This window comes from Triticum aestivum, chromosome 1D (assembly GCF_018294505.1).
Source record: "Triticum aestivum cultivar Chinese Spring chromosome 1D, IWGSC CS RefSeq v2.1, whole genome shotgun sequence".
NCBI lineage: Eukaryota > Viridiplantae > Streptophyta > Magnoliopsida > Poales > Poaceae > Triticum > Triticum aestivum.
The window spans coordinates 472,431,700-472,446,255 of NC_057796.1; the positions used below are offsets into that span (position 1 = coordinate 472,431,700).

Here is a 14,556-nt window from a genome sequence, read left to right on the forward strand (position 1 = left end):
TTAATTGTCGCTGATGCTGATTTAGTATAATTAGGGAGTAGTATTGTTCTATGGTTCAGGGCTTAAAGAAACCTGAAAAAAAAAAAGCATGCCTGACTATTTATCGGCTGCGATTTTCCGTTGTGTACGTGGTGAACTGACCTGCAATGCCGCGTCCAAGCGGGTCTTATCCAGACACGGAGATGATGAAGCCATGGGATGGATGATGGGCAAAGACCAAAGAGTGCTGCTGTCACGCGGTTGGCCCCGTGAAAGCAACCGGCATGTGTGCACCCTTGGCTCCTGGATAGCCCTTGGGGCGATGCAAGGGCCAAATTGTGCGTGTGTGTGTACAAATCATAATAATATCTGGATTGGGACATGGGCAGGGTGTCAAAGATAGATGATAGGCTTCAGCTCAGCACGAACCTGGACAGACACAACAAAATGAGTGATGATGAAGGCAAAACAACTGGGCAGACACGACATGTGATGTCAATCAAATGAATGGAACCTTTGCACGGACGAGCGCACCTCTCTTTCCAGATCAAGCAGAAGATACCACCATCAAGAAGAAAAGGCTTTGTTTGGACCACAGCGGTTTCTCCATGGCGAGGGAGGTGAAGGGGGTTCGGATGCCGTACCTTCGCCGCGAACTTCTGGCACCTTGCAGTCCACGAATCGGCTGAATTGCAGTGCCTTGGTCCTTGAGGTGGTGATATGTTGATCCTTAGCAGATTGCAGATCATACATGGGGGAACAACTACTGAATCGGACAACAATAGTAAGAAGCCGCGACTGTTACAGGCTTTGAAGTTGAGTTATTTCAATCCACCTGAGCCCTTCGAGCTGAATAGGGATGACATGTAGGATGAAAGGTACAAACAAATCAGTGATCAAACCCAGCAAACTTGCTACTATTGATATTTCCACAGAAGAAATGTAATTTGGGGACAGAAAAGCACATACAGGGGACCAAAACAGGAAGACTGAACTGTTTGCATTACTCTGTTTCCCTAGGAAAATCAACGAAGTAAGGATGTAACGTACTACAAAGATGTGACCAAGTACACTTCACCAAGGTACATATCGACAACTAGGTTTAACAGCAGTCAGCCTTCTGGACTCCTGATCAGTATGGCAATAGTGCAACATAACACAGGCCTAGCACCGAACTGACACAAGCCGGCGAGTGAAGCGCATGGGTATCCATTTCCGCATTTTCATGGACCTCCACATTGACAGGTATATGGGAGCTTCTGAAGACAGCTTTCCAAAAAAGTTTGCTACTTAGTTTCATGAACTGAACAAAAGCACAGCAGGCCTGAAGCCAGCTCGCACCTCTTCACCATTGAAAGTGTTTCTTCTACTTCTACAGTGAGTCAAACCACGAATCAAAGTCAGCTGATACATTCGAGGAACCAGAAGGTGGAGGCGCGTTGGCATTCGAGATGTTCTGTTCCCCCTGTACAGGTGTAGCTTGTTTCTTCTCACTCAGGCAGAAAGGGGTGTCGGCAAGCAAATCATCCACCGAATCATCGATAGATGTTACATCTATTTGCTTGGCATATCTGAAGTCAATGTTGCTTTTGGAGTCAAAAGTTGGTCGAGAAGATAAACTTGATGCAGCAGAACCTTTATTCTGCACAGGCAAGGATGTCTCTGAAAGCAAGGCATCTAGATCGTCATCAACAGGAGAAAGTGCCGGCGATTTGGACGTTGTGCTGCTAGACGTGACTTTCTCATTTGACTCGTTGATCTTCATACCTACCAAAGCAGAACTACTTCCAAACGACTCATCTAAGTTGGAGCTAGAAAGGTGAGTTCCATCGAGTGAATTAAGAAGCATATCGAGCTCTTCCTCTGGAGCAACCATCCCAAGCTTCGACTGTTCTCTGTGGCCTGCATTTGGAACAGCACCTGTGATTCCTGCGTAGGCTTCAGTGTCTGAATGCATAGGTCGAGGAATAACTTTGAATGATGTTGTAGCTTCTTCTTCTGCAAAACATTCCGACTGATGATGTGTTTTCATTGGGTCATCGGAATGAATGTTGCTGGCATGCTCAGGACTAACAGCATCTTTCCCAGGCTTTATGTCCCTGAAGTTATGTTGAACCAAACTGCCTTTAGCATCAGACTCCAATGTTGTGCCCAGTTGAATCAGTATTTCATCATCTTCGTCTTCAGAAGCAACAGCCTAGGGAATAACAAGATGAATCAGCCTAGAAGAAATCACATGAACAGAGGGATATCAAGTCAAGCTGAACGGATTTGAAAGAGGCTTAAGCATACATGCATGTTTAGCATAAAAGATCTTAATGTCACCAACTCAATTTATAAAATAGGCACATGCATACAACTCCTGGGCTCCTGGCTCCTGGAATTAGGACCTTATAGACACATGCATCAATATTGATAGCTCAGATGAACACCAACACTCCAACAGGTCAACAGCAGCTTTATCTTTATCTATTTTAATATTGTATGCACCATGAAGAAGACAAATTAAGGGCGGAGGGTTTAATCGGTCAAACAGTGAAATAGGGATAAAATGTCTACTCAAACTCATTACCTTATATAATCATTATGGATGGGTACTGCTCCAATGAAGGGAACAAACGTGTTCCTCCAATGAAATTAACATCATCAGAATAATACGGAAGCTTATATAAATTTTATTGCTTCAATTAACAACAGAGTATGTAGTGCAGGAAATTGCCATGATGGTGAATGCAGCAGAAAGCAGTGGCCAGAATAGCCAAAAGGTCAGATGCTAAAGCACCCTATCCTTGTTGCAGAAAATTGGGAGATCAACGGAGAAAATGGTAGCATAACGAGGCAGACGGGCTAGCTAGGAGGTGGCAACTACTAGTCATGAGTTGCGAAAGTGCACTTAAACATTTAGATTGCAGCAATTGATAAGGTTTGCATACCAAATGCATATGTTTATGGTAGTATTTGTCAGGAAATATGAATTTCGATTGAAGGTTTCTTCGTATACAGATTGGATTAGATTTTATCGTCCATTTTCATTTAATATAAGATGGGCCTCTCCAAAATCTAACAGATAATTTCCCAGTCAAAAAAAAATCTAACAGATAATCCATTCGTTTACACCTCATAATATTACATGTTCTCATAAACTATCTATCAGCAAACTTACTGCACCTAATACCAAAATCTACCATAATTAATTTACTTCATTGCCATTTGTCAAAATTAACCTCAGAGGTTATTATAAAACTGGAAACTACCAACTGAAAGGAAAGTACCAACATGAAACAAAGTTAGCAACTGGAAACAGAAATTGCAGTACTGTTTTTACTATAAGGAGGCAATCTTAGACTCTTAGTACTCTTCCATGATTCAATACATTCAATATTTATAAAATGTGCGAAGCTGAACACGGTAGCAATAGAACAGAATATAGTACCATATCCTCGGGTAGTAGATCTTCTTCCATAAAAAGTCTCTGGGAGAGCTTAATCTTTGAGAGTTTGGTGGCCAATGCATGGAGATCCATGGAGAGAAAAGGCACCTGAAATTAGAAGAAAATATACTCCCATATGAATATGTGAAAAACTGATGGTCCTGGAGTGAAGAAGCCACCAAATTCTGAACAAAAAGGTGCAATAGTTTCGTAAGTAAAAAACCACAAGAGTCCACCAATCCAAATAAACCTCTACATTACTTCATATCCTTTTCTATTCAATAATCCATATAATACGCTGATATTGTCTATTTGATCCAAACACATTTTCCTTCCATAAACTTCGACAGATGCTCAGACAAGGAAGGGACCAAGGGCAACTCCTGCCAGAATCCCATGCATTTTAAAACTAAATATTTGCTCTCAGAAAATTATCTATACCATTTTTTAAGACAACATCAAACCCAACGCTTGTGTAGAAAAAAGGTAGGGATTGGACCTAAACATCACCTACCCAAACAAGCACCAAAGCAAGTTATAAATTGCGTAAAACAATACATTTCACAAACATGATATAGCACAGTAGCAGATATGTACTACCTCAAAATCTGGTGCTAAATCATCCTCTAATATGAAATTATCGTCTTCAAACCAGGACATGATCCCTTCCCCTTTAGCCTCAAGCATAGATGTAGAAGCCTGCATAAAATCTAGAAAAGGAAACATAAAATAAAATCTTAGCACCACTAGACTAGAATCAAAGCAGTCTCATAAACAATGGGCCACATCCTAATGAACATGTGGTGCTATGTTCAGCGCACAAAAACAGAATCCACATATCAATTTTGCCAACATTATGTGCTAACTCATTGTGGTAGGGAATTTTTAATATGAGTCCAAATCAATCAAGGGATATATGCTCAATTCCAGCCCTTATAATAACACAGTAACTAATGATGAAATGCAAAGTATACCTTGTGATGTTTGATGCACTCGATTCTAAGTCTCGGTGTTAACACGATTAGGAACAGAACATATCTTACATTAGCGTTGACAGCACAGATTAAGTCATATTTGAAGCAAGCATAGCACGGATCACCTAATAGTTGACCTAAACATGGTTGAAGCGACGAACTGAATAAGCTTGACAATGAACAGAGGGAGGTAAATAACATAATCCACACTCAATTTTTACAGAAAAACTATGAAACAGAGGGTGAATAGAAGGCACGATATCGTTGGAATTTTCAACACTGCACATAATCAATCTGCCGGGCATCTTCTTAATCCCAGTCCTAACAAGAGCACAGTAGTTACTACTGAAATGCAGAGGATGCCTTGTGATGTTTGATATACTCGATTCTAACTTGGCGCTGCCGTTAACATGAATATGAACAAATTAACAAAGCATTCCTTACTTTACCAAGTTCTCACACTACAAATCTAGGCGTATTTAGAGGAAGGATCGCAATGATCGCCCAATTGACCTAGGCATGGTCGAAGCGACGAACTGAATAAGCTTGCTCAATGAACAAACAGCGGCAAAACATGCTGAAATCAGAAGCGGCAGCCGAAGCTGGAGTCGAGAGCTCACCAAATGGGGAGTCCTGGGAGGCGAGCCGGCTGGCCGCGCCGAGGCCCCGCTCCTCGAGGGGCTGGGCCCGCGCCTGCTCGAGCAGGAAGGCGAAGTCAGCGCCCTTGCTGCGCGGCGCCACCTCGCCGGCCCATTCCGCGGCGTCGTCGGCCTCGGGTTCTTCCTCGAAGCGGTCCCAGTTGGAGGGGAGGTTGCGGCTGCGAGGGGCGGAGGAAGAGGAGGAGCCGCCGCCGCCTCCGCCGGCGGCGGCCGCGCGCTTCTGCTTGTGCGCCGCGGCCGCCGCGGGGGTCTGGTGGGTCCGGCGGCCGTGCACCGTGTGCGAGCGCTTCGACCTCGCCGCCGCCTTGGGATCCATCGGGGGAGCAGCGGAGCAGAGGGGAGGGATTGATTTTTGCAGTTCAACCCCTAATACTCTTCATAAGAACAAATGTGTGCTCGCCGAGGGTTTCTATGTAAATTCGCGGGGCCACATTTATAATTATACAGTTTCACGAGGGCCTTTAAGCTTCTACGATTTCAGGACAGTTCCGCAGAGCAGAGAGAACAGAGGCAAAACCCTTCCGTGGCTGGCTTGACGGGCGGCGGCGGCGGCGGCGATGCGGTTCACGGCGTCTCCGGTGGTGGAGCTGCCGGTGGGCGGCGCGGTGCTGAGCTTCGAGCAGGACAACGACTCCTTCGAGGTGGGCACCTCGGTCTGGAACTCGTCGCTCGTCCTCGTCAAGTTCGCCGAGCGCTGCCTCGGCGACGCGGCGCTGCCCTTCGCCGACGCGCTCCGCTTCGCGGGCGCCCGCGCCATCGAGCTCGGCGCCGGGTGCGGGCCCGCCGGCATGGGGCTCTCCCGCCTCGGCCTCGCCGACCTCGTGCTCACCGACACCGCCGCCGTCCTCCCGGCCCTCCGCCGGAACCTCCGCCGCAACCGCCGCCACCTCCCGCGCGCGCCCCGCCTCGCCCAGCTCCATTGGAACTGCCCCGCGCACCTCGCCCAGCTCGCCGCCCCGCGCCGCTACGACCTCGTCGTCGCCGCCGACGTCGTCTACGTCCAGGAGTCCGTGCCCCACCTCGTCGCGGCCATGGACGCGCTCGCCGACGCCGAGCGCGGCGTGGTGCTCCTCGGGTACCAGATCCGGTCCCCCGAGGCGCACCAGGCCTTCTGGGACGCCGTGCCCGCCGCCTTCCCCGTGATCGAGAAGGTGCCCCGGGAGCACCTCGACCCGGAGTATGCCTTCGAGGAATCCGATGTGTTCGTGCTCCGCAGGAGGCCGCGGCAGTGAGATTTGTTCTTGTTGCCAGGCATTTGCATAGCAGGTTTGCAAGAATTGCTTATTCCAGTTCAAAAGTATGAGTATTTAGTTGTGATGGCTGGTGAAGGCCTCTGATATACAGTGCTGAATGTTTGGCTTCCATGGGTTAATGCTTAAGTAACATGTTAAGTTTCGCCGATGTTTTGCGGTGTAAACATGTCAGGTATTTCATGTTCATGATCGCATTTGTCCGTTGCATTGTGTGATCGACAAAAAGAAATTCAATGTGTAGATAATGGAGTTGTAAGCATCCTAACACTCAACTTCTGTGTCGAAATCAAATCTTCTTGTGAGTGACACTCTGTCTTGATGAACTGATGAAATGCCCCTCTTTCCAACTAGGGTAAGAGATTAACTGAACATGACTTCAAATAAAGAGATAATTGACTCAACTTCTATGTCGAAATCAAATCTTCTTTGTGAGTGACACTCTGTTTTGATTAACTGATGGAAAACTGGAAATGTCCCTCCTCCCAACTTGGGCAGGAGATAATTGAATGTGACTCCTCCGGTATGCAAAATCTAGCTGAGTATGCCGAGAGGATTCTGTCATGTCTTCTGTTGTTCAAAGCAAATAGGTTGCTGCTGTGGTTTTATGAAATGGTGGTGAGAACCTGATATGATTTGTGAAAGAGCCACTAGTTTTGGCCTTTTGGGAAGCGCGGTGCTTATACGGCTTGAACTTAAAAATACAATGATTCTGTTTCCGTCCATGTAGTTCCTTTTGGCACATCAAAACCGTGTTGTATGCCCATTGCCCCCTTGATGAGGCTAATCGAGTTCCATTATCCTTTTTTACCTTTTGGTGTTGAAGTTGAAGCCATGACTGGATTCAAGGGGGTGAATTGTCCCTCATGGACGTACCATTGAAGCTTGTGATTCCAAGTGATTTGCGCATGGGCTTGTGTCCAGCCTGAAGTCTCTTGCTTGGGTGATGCCTCCGGGAGCTGTACGATGAAGAGACATCAGATGATTAAACAGTTTATGCTCTGCTCATATTTGTCGCATTTTGTAGGGAGTTAGACCTGAGGATGTACAGTCTTGACTTAACTGGCCCTTCCTGAAAATGATGGAATGTAGTAGCTTGGGCTCCAGTTGTCCACCTAAAACACGGTCCAAAAGGCCGAAACTTGTGAAATGTTATATTGATCTGATAGTAAGTCTTGTAGATACAATATATACTCTCTCCATTTCAAATTACATTGCACATCATGTCTCGCGTCAGAAACATGCTATTCTTTGTCCGGGCACCTCTGGCCTTATTTCATTCGGTACCTCCAGGTATTTGGATTCTTTGAAGGTGCAAGTTATTATAGCAGATGTATCTGTCGTTCATATACAGCTATGATGCGTGTGATGTTTTAAGGCAATAAGTTATGCTGGAATGAAAATTGTACGACAACTGGAGTTATTACAGCAGCTGTATATGTCACTCATGCATGCTGTTAATCTGGCACAAGTTTATGGATACTATTTCTGTCGTATTGCATTGTAATTTAGCTCAAGCTTATGCATACTATTTCTAAGTCGGATTGCATTGTAATCTGGCACAAGCTTATGGCTTACGATATTATTACAAGCCCTTTGGCATATGTCTCTGCGGCGCACTTCAGTAGCCGAAATTCTGAATGAAGCTTAGAACACAAATGTACTCCAGTACTGTAACTGTTCTTTTTATGATGTTCCAGCGGAGTGTACTGTCGGACAAAAGCGTCGAGGAAAGAAGGATCAAGGCCAAGGTGGTCTTGTCTGATGATGATGACCGGAACGAATCTGAGGTTCTCGTGCAGGTTGAGTGGAAGAGGAAGGAGCTCAAGTTGAGTGAGAAGGGGATGATATGTGTGAAAGGGGTATTCGAAAATTGATAAACAGTTATTTTTAAACGATTGACTAACAACATTTTTTTACACTTCAAATCTCCTCTTTTCATTTACCAATGTATATGTATATGTATATACTAGTAGTAATAACCAAACAAAGGGGCCGACTATATTGAAGTTGGCTTAGAAAACTATTGGGACTTGGTCGATGTGGCTGAACCGCTGGATTTTCGTTGGAGTCCCCTTATGCTTTGTTCTTCCTCCGGCCTTCCCTTCCATTTGCCTGATGCAGCACCGGTTGAACTGCTTGCTGCTGCAACCCATGGTCGGCGGCGCCCCGCCCCGCCCCATCCTCGCTGCCGCCAAAGCCTTTTAAGCCCTTTTTCTAATTGTTAATGAACTCACAAGAAATCATGAATCTTAGAAAATATTAATGAATATGTTGGCTTTGGTTGATGAGGCCAATCATGGAAATATTCACGAATTTTAGAAAACATTCCTGAATTTAAAATTGTTCCTATAATTTAAAAAAATGATCACGCATCTTGTAAGCGTTCATTTATTTCAAAATATCCACATACTTCTCTTTTTGAAAACAAAAACTGAGAAAACCATAAGGAAAAAAACCGTTAAGCGTTAGGGCTTTCGTAACGGGAGGTGCTGAACTGGGCCAGCCCACGACCACGCTTTGTTGACGACGGCACCAGGCAACAAGACGCCACACCCCGTTCCCCTTCCCAAACCCTAGGCGACGCGACGACGACGACGTTCGAGGCGAGGGCGCTAACCCGGCGGAGGCAATGCCGCCAGGAGGAGGAGGAGGAGGAGTAGGAGAAGGTGGAGATGGAGGAGACCACGGGCACAAGGAACCGGCGTCCACCCACGGAGACGGAGACCAAGACCAGGAGGACCCATCTCGTTCTTCTCTGTTGCCGCCGTCATCGCTGCCGGGCCTCGCCGTTGTTCCCGTAGAGTCTGAGGTTCGCGCCCATCCTCTTTCCCATGATCGATCTGGTAGATGTACTATAAACTTTTGCCTTAAAAAAAGGAAGATGTATATTTAGGAACAAGAACCTAAACGAATTGGTTTTGTACATTTTCTCAATTTAGAATGTTCATTAACACCGGTTTAGTACATCTTCTCAATTTCAGAATGTTCATTAACACCGCAAAAAAAGGGAGATGTATACTAAACGTTTTGGCAGTTCAATTAGTTCAAATTGAACTGCTAAACGAATTGGGTTTTGAGGAATGCATAAACGATTCGTCTCTGCATTTTTTTTAGAATAAGAAGAGGAAGCACGAGCAGGCCCAGGTGTTCATCCCGGAGGGCGTCCTCATGGAGATCCTGTCGCGGGTGCCCTACCGGTCGCTATGCCGCTTCAAGTGCGTGTCCAGACCATGGCTCGCCCTCTGCTCCGACCACGGCGTCCGCAAGAGGTCGCCGCAGACGCTCTCGGGCTTCTTCCATTTCAACCGCGGCTGGCGCTTCCACAACTATTTGTCTGGGAAAGGCCCTCCCATGGTCGACCCCGGCCTCCCTTTCTTGCGCGGCACATACGGACACTTTGAGGTCGAACAATGCAGCACCAGCCTTCTCCTCTGCAGATGCTGGAAAGCGCCCCATCCTAAGCTACTCGGATGGAATTCGTTTCCGAAAGGCAGGGCTGTTGAGCGCTTCAGATGGGGGGCTGAGGCTGATCAATTCGATTATGTCGTCTGCAATCCTGCTACTCAGCAGTGGGCTTTGTTGCCTCCTGTTCCTCCTGTAGAATTGCACAACCAGAAGCAGGCAGATGATGACCTTTTCCGTGCCATCACAGGCCATTACTTTTTGGGTTCTGATCCAGCCGTTCCTTCACGCTTTGTGGTGTTTGTGCCCGTATTTGGCATTGGCCTGCCGGTGACATGGATCTACTCATCAGAAACCAGAGGATGGACTTCCATCCGGTGCCAGTTGGATGCTTATGTTAATAATCCACGGTGCTTCTTTCTGAATGGCACCATCCTTTATTTTTGTAACTTTCTTTCAATAGTCACAGTGAACATGGAGGGAAATGTGTGGCGGGAAATGAAATTGCCACCTGCCATGACAAACATATATCTTGGTCCTTCCTTTGGGCAGTCCCAAGGATGCCTGTATGCTTGGCGGACGGACGATTGCCAGCTCTCTGTTTGGGCTCTTGAGAACTATGATACTGGACAGTGGACCCTAAGGTGTACTGTTGGCTGCCTTGAACTGTTTGGAAGGGATTGTCGCAAAGAAAATGAGGTCTACTGGATGTTTGCAATTCATCCAGATTGTGATTTGATTTTCCTTACTGACGGAAAGGAGAAGACATTGTCATACGATATGAATAACAAAAAAGTGCATGTTATTTGCGCTTCTGGAGATTTCCCGGTAGGTCTACCTTACACTCCCTGTTTTGAGGAATGGACATGAGATGCTTGTCTTGAGTTCGTTGGGTCTATGCCAAATCTTGTAGTTTTGAAGCTGTGTGTTGGTCTGTTCTGTTGTATAAATGCACTTGAGTTATTTTTCATGTTGGTGTCTGGGTGCATGCCCTTCTTTTGCTTTGAACAATACTCCATATCACTAGCCCTCTGATGAGAAAGTTTAGCTGTATGAATAAAGCCAGCCATTGTTCTGTTTCCTTTCCTGTAACAATTATTGATTTCGCTCTTTTAGTCATAATATGGGGTTAGATAATATAGTATGCAACTTGCTGTCCACCAATGTCAAATATTTATCTTTGCCTGTTTCTTTTATAGGAAGTAGGAAGTAAAATGTTATCTCCTTCTGGATTGTGTTTTTTCATTTTTCACAAGTACTATGAAGTCATGTTTCTCGGATCGACAACCCTTGAGGTTATTCCTCTGTTTTTGTGTGTTTTTCTTCTTCAGATTTGCTAATTCGCACCTTGATGAGAATTAACAAATTCTCATATAACCCCTATGCTATTTGATTCTACGTGAAGATTAGTGCATATTTTTTCTTGTTCTTTTTCCTTTTATCCATTGTAATGTCACTTAGATGAGACTTAATTAATTCACATCTAGATGAGAGCTAGGCATACCTGTACTTCTTCCTTTCGTAAAATGCATATGATGTTTCAAGGCAATAAGTTATGATGGAATGAAAATTGTACGGTAAGTGCAGTAAGTATAACAACTGTATATATCGTTCATGCTGCGATCTGGCTCAAGCTTATGCACACTGTTTCCAGGTCTGATTGCGTTGTGTAAACCAAGATAGGTATTTTATGTTTACGGACGGCTTAGAGTGCACAATGATACCAAGCAGAAAACAGGGAGCACTTCTGACATTCTTCACTTGCATTATCCTGGGGGAACGTTGGGCTTGTAATGTCGATCACGGTCTCGGAAAGTGGCAACAACTGGTTCTCGCTTATGATCTTAAGCCCCTTGGAGTATGCCTCTGCCATAGACGCACTGTACTATCTGAAATTCTGAATGAAACTTACAATACAAATGTGGTAACTGTGTGTTTTTATGGATGTTCCAGGGGAGTGTACTATTGGACAAAACTCAAAAGCATAGAGGAAACAAGAGATCAAGGTCAAGATGGCCTTCTATGATGATGACGGAAATATATCCGAGGTTCTCGCGGGGGGGACCTGCAGGTTGAGCAGATGAGGAAGGAGCTCAGGTTCAGGTAGAAGGCGATGATATGTGTGAACAGGATATTCGAAACATGACCAATAGCTTGATATCTAGTACGTACTAGTAACCAAATAAACCGTTCAACCTAGGCTTTACTGTGATGCACAAACAGAAATGTTTCGTTTCTCTTACTGCATATTTTTGCTTAGCAAAGACCAAGTCCTAATTAGTCAAAATCTTCCTTCCACTAGGGTGGGCTGGAGCCTGGAGGCCGTTGGCAGTGATCCATGACATATTTTCATCACCACATGCGCAAAGGTGTGACATGGACTATCCAGGAGTCTGTCTCGGCAAGCCATTGCCTGCAGCGTAAGTAAGTATCTGTAATCCAACCACTTAAGCTGACTACTTGTTCAAACATCGCTGATGTCAGCAAGTGATCTGATCTTCCAGATGTTTATCCCACTCTCAGATCAATCGTCGTACCGTGGCCTTTGTCGCCCCACGTAGGCAGGCGGTACAAGGCGCTGTCGGAGTCGTCATCATCTGATTACTTCTACACGCTTTTGATTTGTGACGATGATCACGTCTCCTGGTTGATTGTGCATCTGAATTCTGGGAGGCGTCATGCCATCTCCTTATCAATATTACCACGCCTCCAGGCGGAATTCAGGGGGTGAAATTAACTTGGCGGTCAGGAAATCCACGAGAACTTTACAGGAATTTCACGAAAAACAATTCGATTCAAGTACGACGGGATTTAAGGGAAAAAAATTAAGATCTACTCCCTCCGTCCGGAAATACTTGTCGGAGAAATGAATGTATCTAGATGTATTTTAGTTCTAGATACATCTATTTTTATCCATTTTTCCGACAAGTATTTTCGGACGGAGGGAGTACTTTACGACCAGAATCAACTGGACTGAATGTTGAAGCCATGCGTGCATTTTTCAGCCCTTGAGCGTCATCAGACGGCTTCCCCTCGCACGTTTCACTGGTCATAGACTCGCGCGCACAAGGGATTTCTGGAAATTCTTGACCATTTCTGTTTGATCTTTTTCGCCGTCACTTTCTCCTTTCAATTCAACCACCGTTGGCTCACGCCCTCGTGCTTCTCGACTCGCTGAGCTCATCTGGATCTGGCGAATTGTGTCTGAGCGTGACGTGTCAACTTCACCAGCTCATTCAGTAGCGTACTATCTCTCTTTTTTTTTACCTCGAGGGCATTCTCTCGAGAGCATTATCTCACGTCGTTTTCCCGGTAGAAGAAAAGGTGGAATTCCCATTATCGGAACGCGAAGCATTCAGCGTCAGCAATGCACAATTAGTCAAGGTTTCTTTCATTTTACGCATCTATGCTTTGATCAGACCTCCATTTGTCATACCTATGTTTAAGACAAGACTCGGCACCCTGCTGAGCTCATCTGAATCCGTGCAAGTTGCGATGAGCTTGACGTGCTAACTGCAGTAATCCTTTTTTAGCTGAATGGCATTTGAGCATGCATGAGCAATGGGTAGTTATTCAACGTACGTATGGAGATAGTCAACGCTCATTTCATATTCGTACTAGTGCTCCATCTTGTTTCAGTCAATGGGTTGGTGCCACGCAGACGCAGTGCCCTCAAGAGCGCATGTCAGGGGAATCAATGTTGAAGCCGTAGGTCGGCGTCTCGCAGCAACCAGGTTAGTGCCTCGGGAAAACAGACAGCGGTGCTGCTGTGAGATTTCCATGTTAAACGTTTACTTTGCCTGGGCTCAAGTTGTCATGATGAACTCGGTTGTTGTTTTTTCAAAACAAAGGCAAGAGATTTGCCTCGTGGATTAGCTAAACAGAAGAGAAATTGTTCAGCTAATTTTTGGGAGGAGGTTTCTCTTCTCAACACAATCAGAATATCCGACACAGTGCCGTTTCATGAAAACATGGCAAAAACAGAACAGATTGATTGATTGTCATCCAGAGAACCATGCAAAGCTAGCTGCTGTACAGAAGGGAACGAGCATCATTTACATGGAGTGCTAAATACTCCAGTAGAGTACATCCATCTTCACTCATCGATCTATTTACAGGCGTGTGTGGTCGAAACTAAATTCACTTAAAAAGAATTTAAAACTATCATCGTCTAGCTAACTATCATCACCATTACTGATTGATCCCAAGCAGAGAGGAAGGTCGAGCAGCAGTAATTCACATGACCTCACGAGTCAAAAGAAGAAATGAGAAGGAGAAGAGATTACTGGCTGTACTAACTCCTAATCAAAATGTCTCAGAGCCAGAGCGCGCCAGCGTCCTTGAGTATGGGCACGAGCTCGCCGGAGATGTGAACGGCCATGAGCCGGTCGAGCCCGCCGAGGAGCCTCCCGCCCACGAAAACGGCCGGCAGCGCCACGACGGCCTCGTCGCCGGCGTCTCCAGTCACCGCCGCGGCGAGCTCAGCCTCGTCGGCGACCTCGTGCACGGCGGGGTTCACCCCGAGCCCCTGCAGCAGCCGCTCCACCACGTGGCTGAGGCAGCACCCGCGCCTCCCCACCACCAGCACCGGGCTCTCCGCCACCGCCCTCCTCACCGCCTCCCCGCCGTCGCCTGCCCGCCTGCTCTCCTGACCGGCCGCGCCGACGACCTCGGCAGGCTCGGACCGCCGCGGCCACGCCGGCAGCCGCCCGGCGCTGTACGGGATCGCCTGGTACATCTCGACCTCGACGCTGATCGATCGGTGCGTGCCGCTGTGGTGTGTGCAGCTTGCGTCCGTGGTGTGACGAGCAACGGGAGCGAGGCTGGACATATAAATTAAAAGGGAGGAAGGTGGGGTG

General features: G+C 46.3%; 4 protein-coding genes across 9 annotated transcripts; 2 read left to right on the forward strand and 2 right to left on the reverse strand.

Moving 5' to 3' along the window:
- Nucleotides 1–872: 872 nt before the first annotated feature.
- On the reverse strand, nt 873–5,401 carry LOC123183100 (uncharacterized). The gene is made up of 4 exons (XM_044595830.1): nt 5,004–5,401; nt 4,010–4,119; nt 3,413–3,517; nt 873–2,176 (listed from the first exon to the last, which is right to left on the reverse strand). Exons 1-4 carry the CDS (start codon nt 5,356–5,358, stop codon nt 1,352–1,354), a joined length of 1,395 nt encoding a protein of 464 aa, XP_044451765.1. The 5' UTR covers nt 5,359–5,401; the 3' UTR covers nt 873–1,351.
- Nucleotides 5,402–5,518: 117 nt separating this feature from the next.
- LOC123183101 (protein N-lysine methyltransferase METTL21A) lies at nt 5,519–8,369 on the forward strand. 2 transcript variants are annotated; one of them, XM_044595832.1, is made up of 2 exons: nt 5,519–6,308; nt 7,993–8,369. In XM_044595832.1, the coding sequence occupies exon 1, from the start codon at nt 5,600–5,602 to the stop codon at nt 6,272–6,274; it is 675 nt and encodes a 224-aa protein (XP_044451767.1). In that variant the 5' UTR covers nt 5,519–5,599; the 3' UTR covers nt 6,275–6,308; nt 7,993–8,369. The 2 variants fall into 2 exon arrangements, with proteins under 2 accessions (XP_044451767.1, XP_044451766.1); XM_044595831.1 differs by lacking the exon at nt 7,993–8,369 and adding an exon at nt 7,119–7,511.
- Nucleotides 8,370–8,826: 457 nt separating this feature from the next.
- Nucleotides 8,827–12,663, forward strand: LOC123183102 (uncharacterized). 5 transcript variants are annotated; one of them, XM_044595837.1, is made up of 6 exons: nt 8,827–9,104; nt 9,410–10,525; nt 11,352–11,555; nt 11,651–11,800; nt 12,000–12,121; nt 12,221–12,661. In XM_044595837.1, exons 1-3 carry the CDS (start codon nt 8,925–8,927, stop codon nt 11,355–11,357), a joined length of 1,302 nt encoding a protein of 433 aa, XP_044451772.1. In that variant the 5' UTR covers nt 8,827–8,924; the 3' UTR covers nt 11,358–11,555; nt 11,651–11,800; nt 12,000–12,121; nt 12,221–12,661. The 5 variants fall into 5 exon arrangements, with proteins under 5 accessions (XP_044451772.1, XP_044451770.1, XP_044451771.1 ...); XM_044595835.1 differs by lacking the exon at nt 11,352–11,555 and having other exon boundaries at nt 11,651–11,861; nt 12,202–12,663; XM_044595836.1 differs by lacking the exon at nt 11,352–11,555 and having other exon boundaries at nt 12,202–12,663.
- A 1,006-nt stretch (nt 12,664–13,669) lies between these two features.
- On the reverse strand, nt 13,670–14,556 carry LOC123176649 (monothiol glutaredoxin-S9). Its single transcript, XM_044590752.1, has one exon. The coding sequence runs from the start codon at nt 14,526–14,528 to the stop codon at nt 14,013–14,015; it is 516 nt and encodes a 171-aa protein (XP_044446687.1). The 5' UTR covers nt 14,529–14,556; the 3' UTR covers nt 13,670–14,012.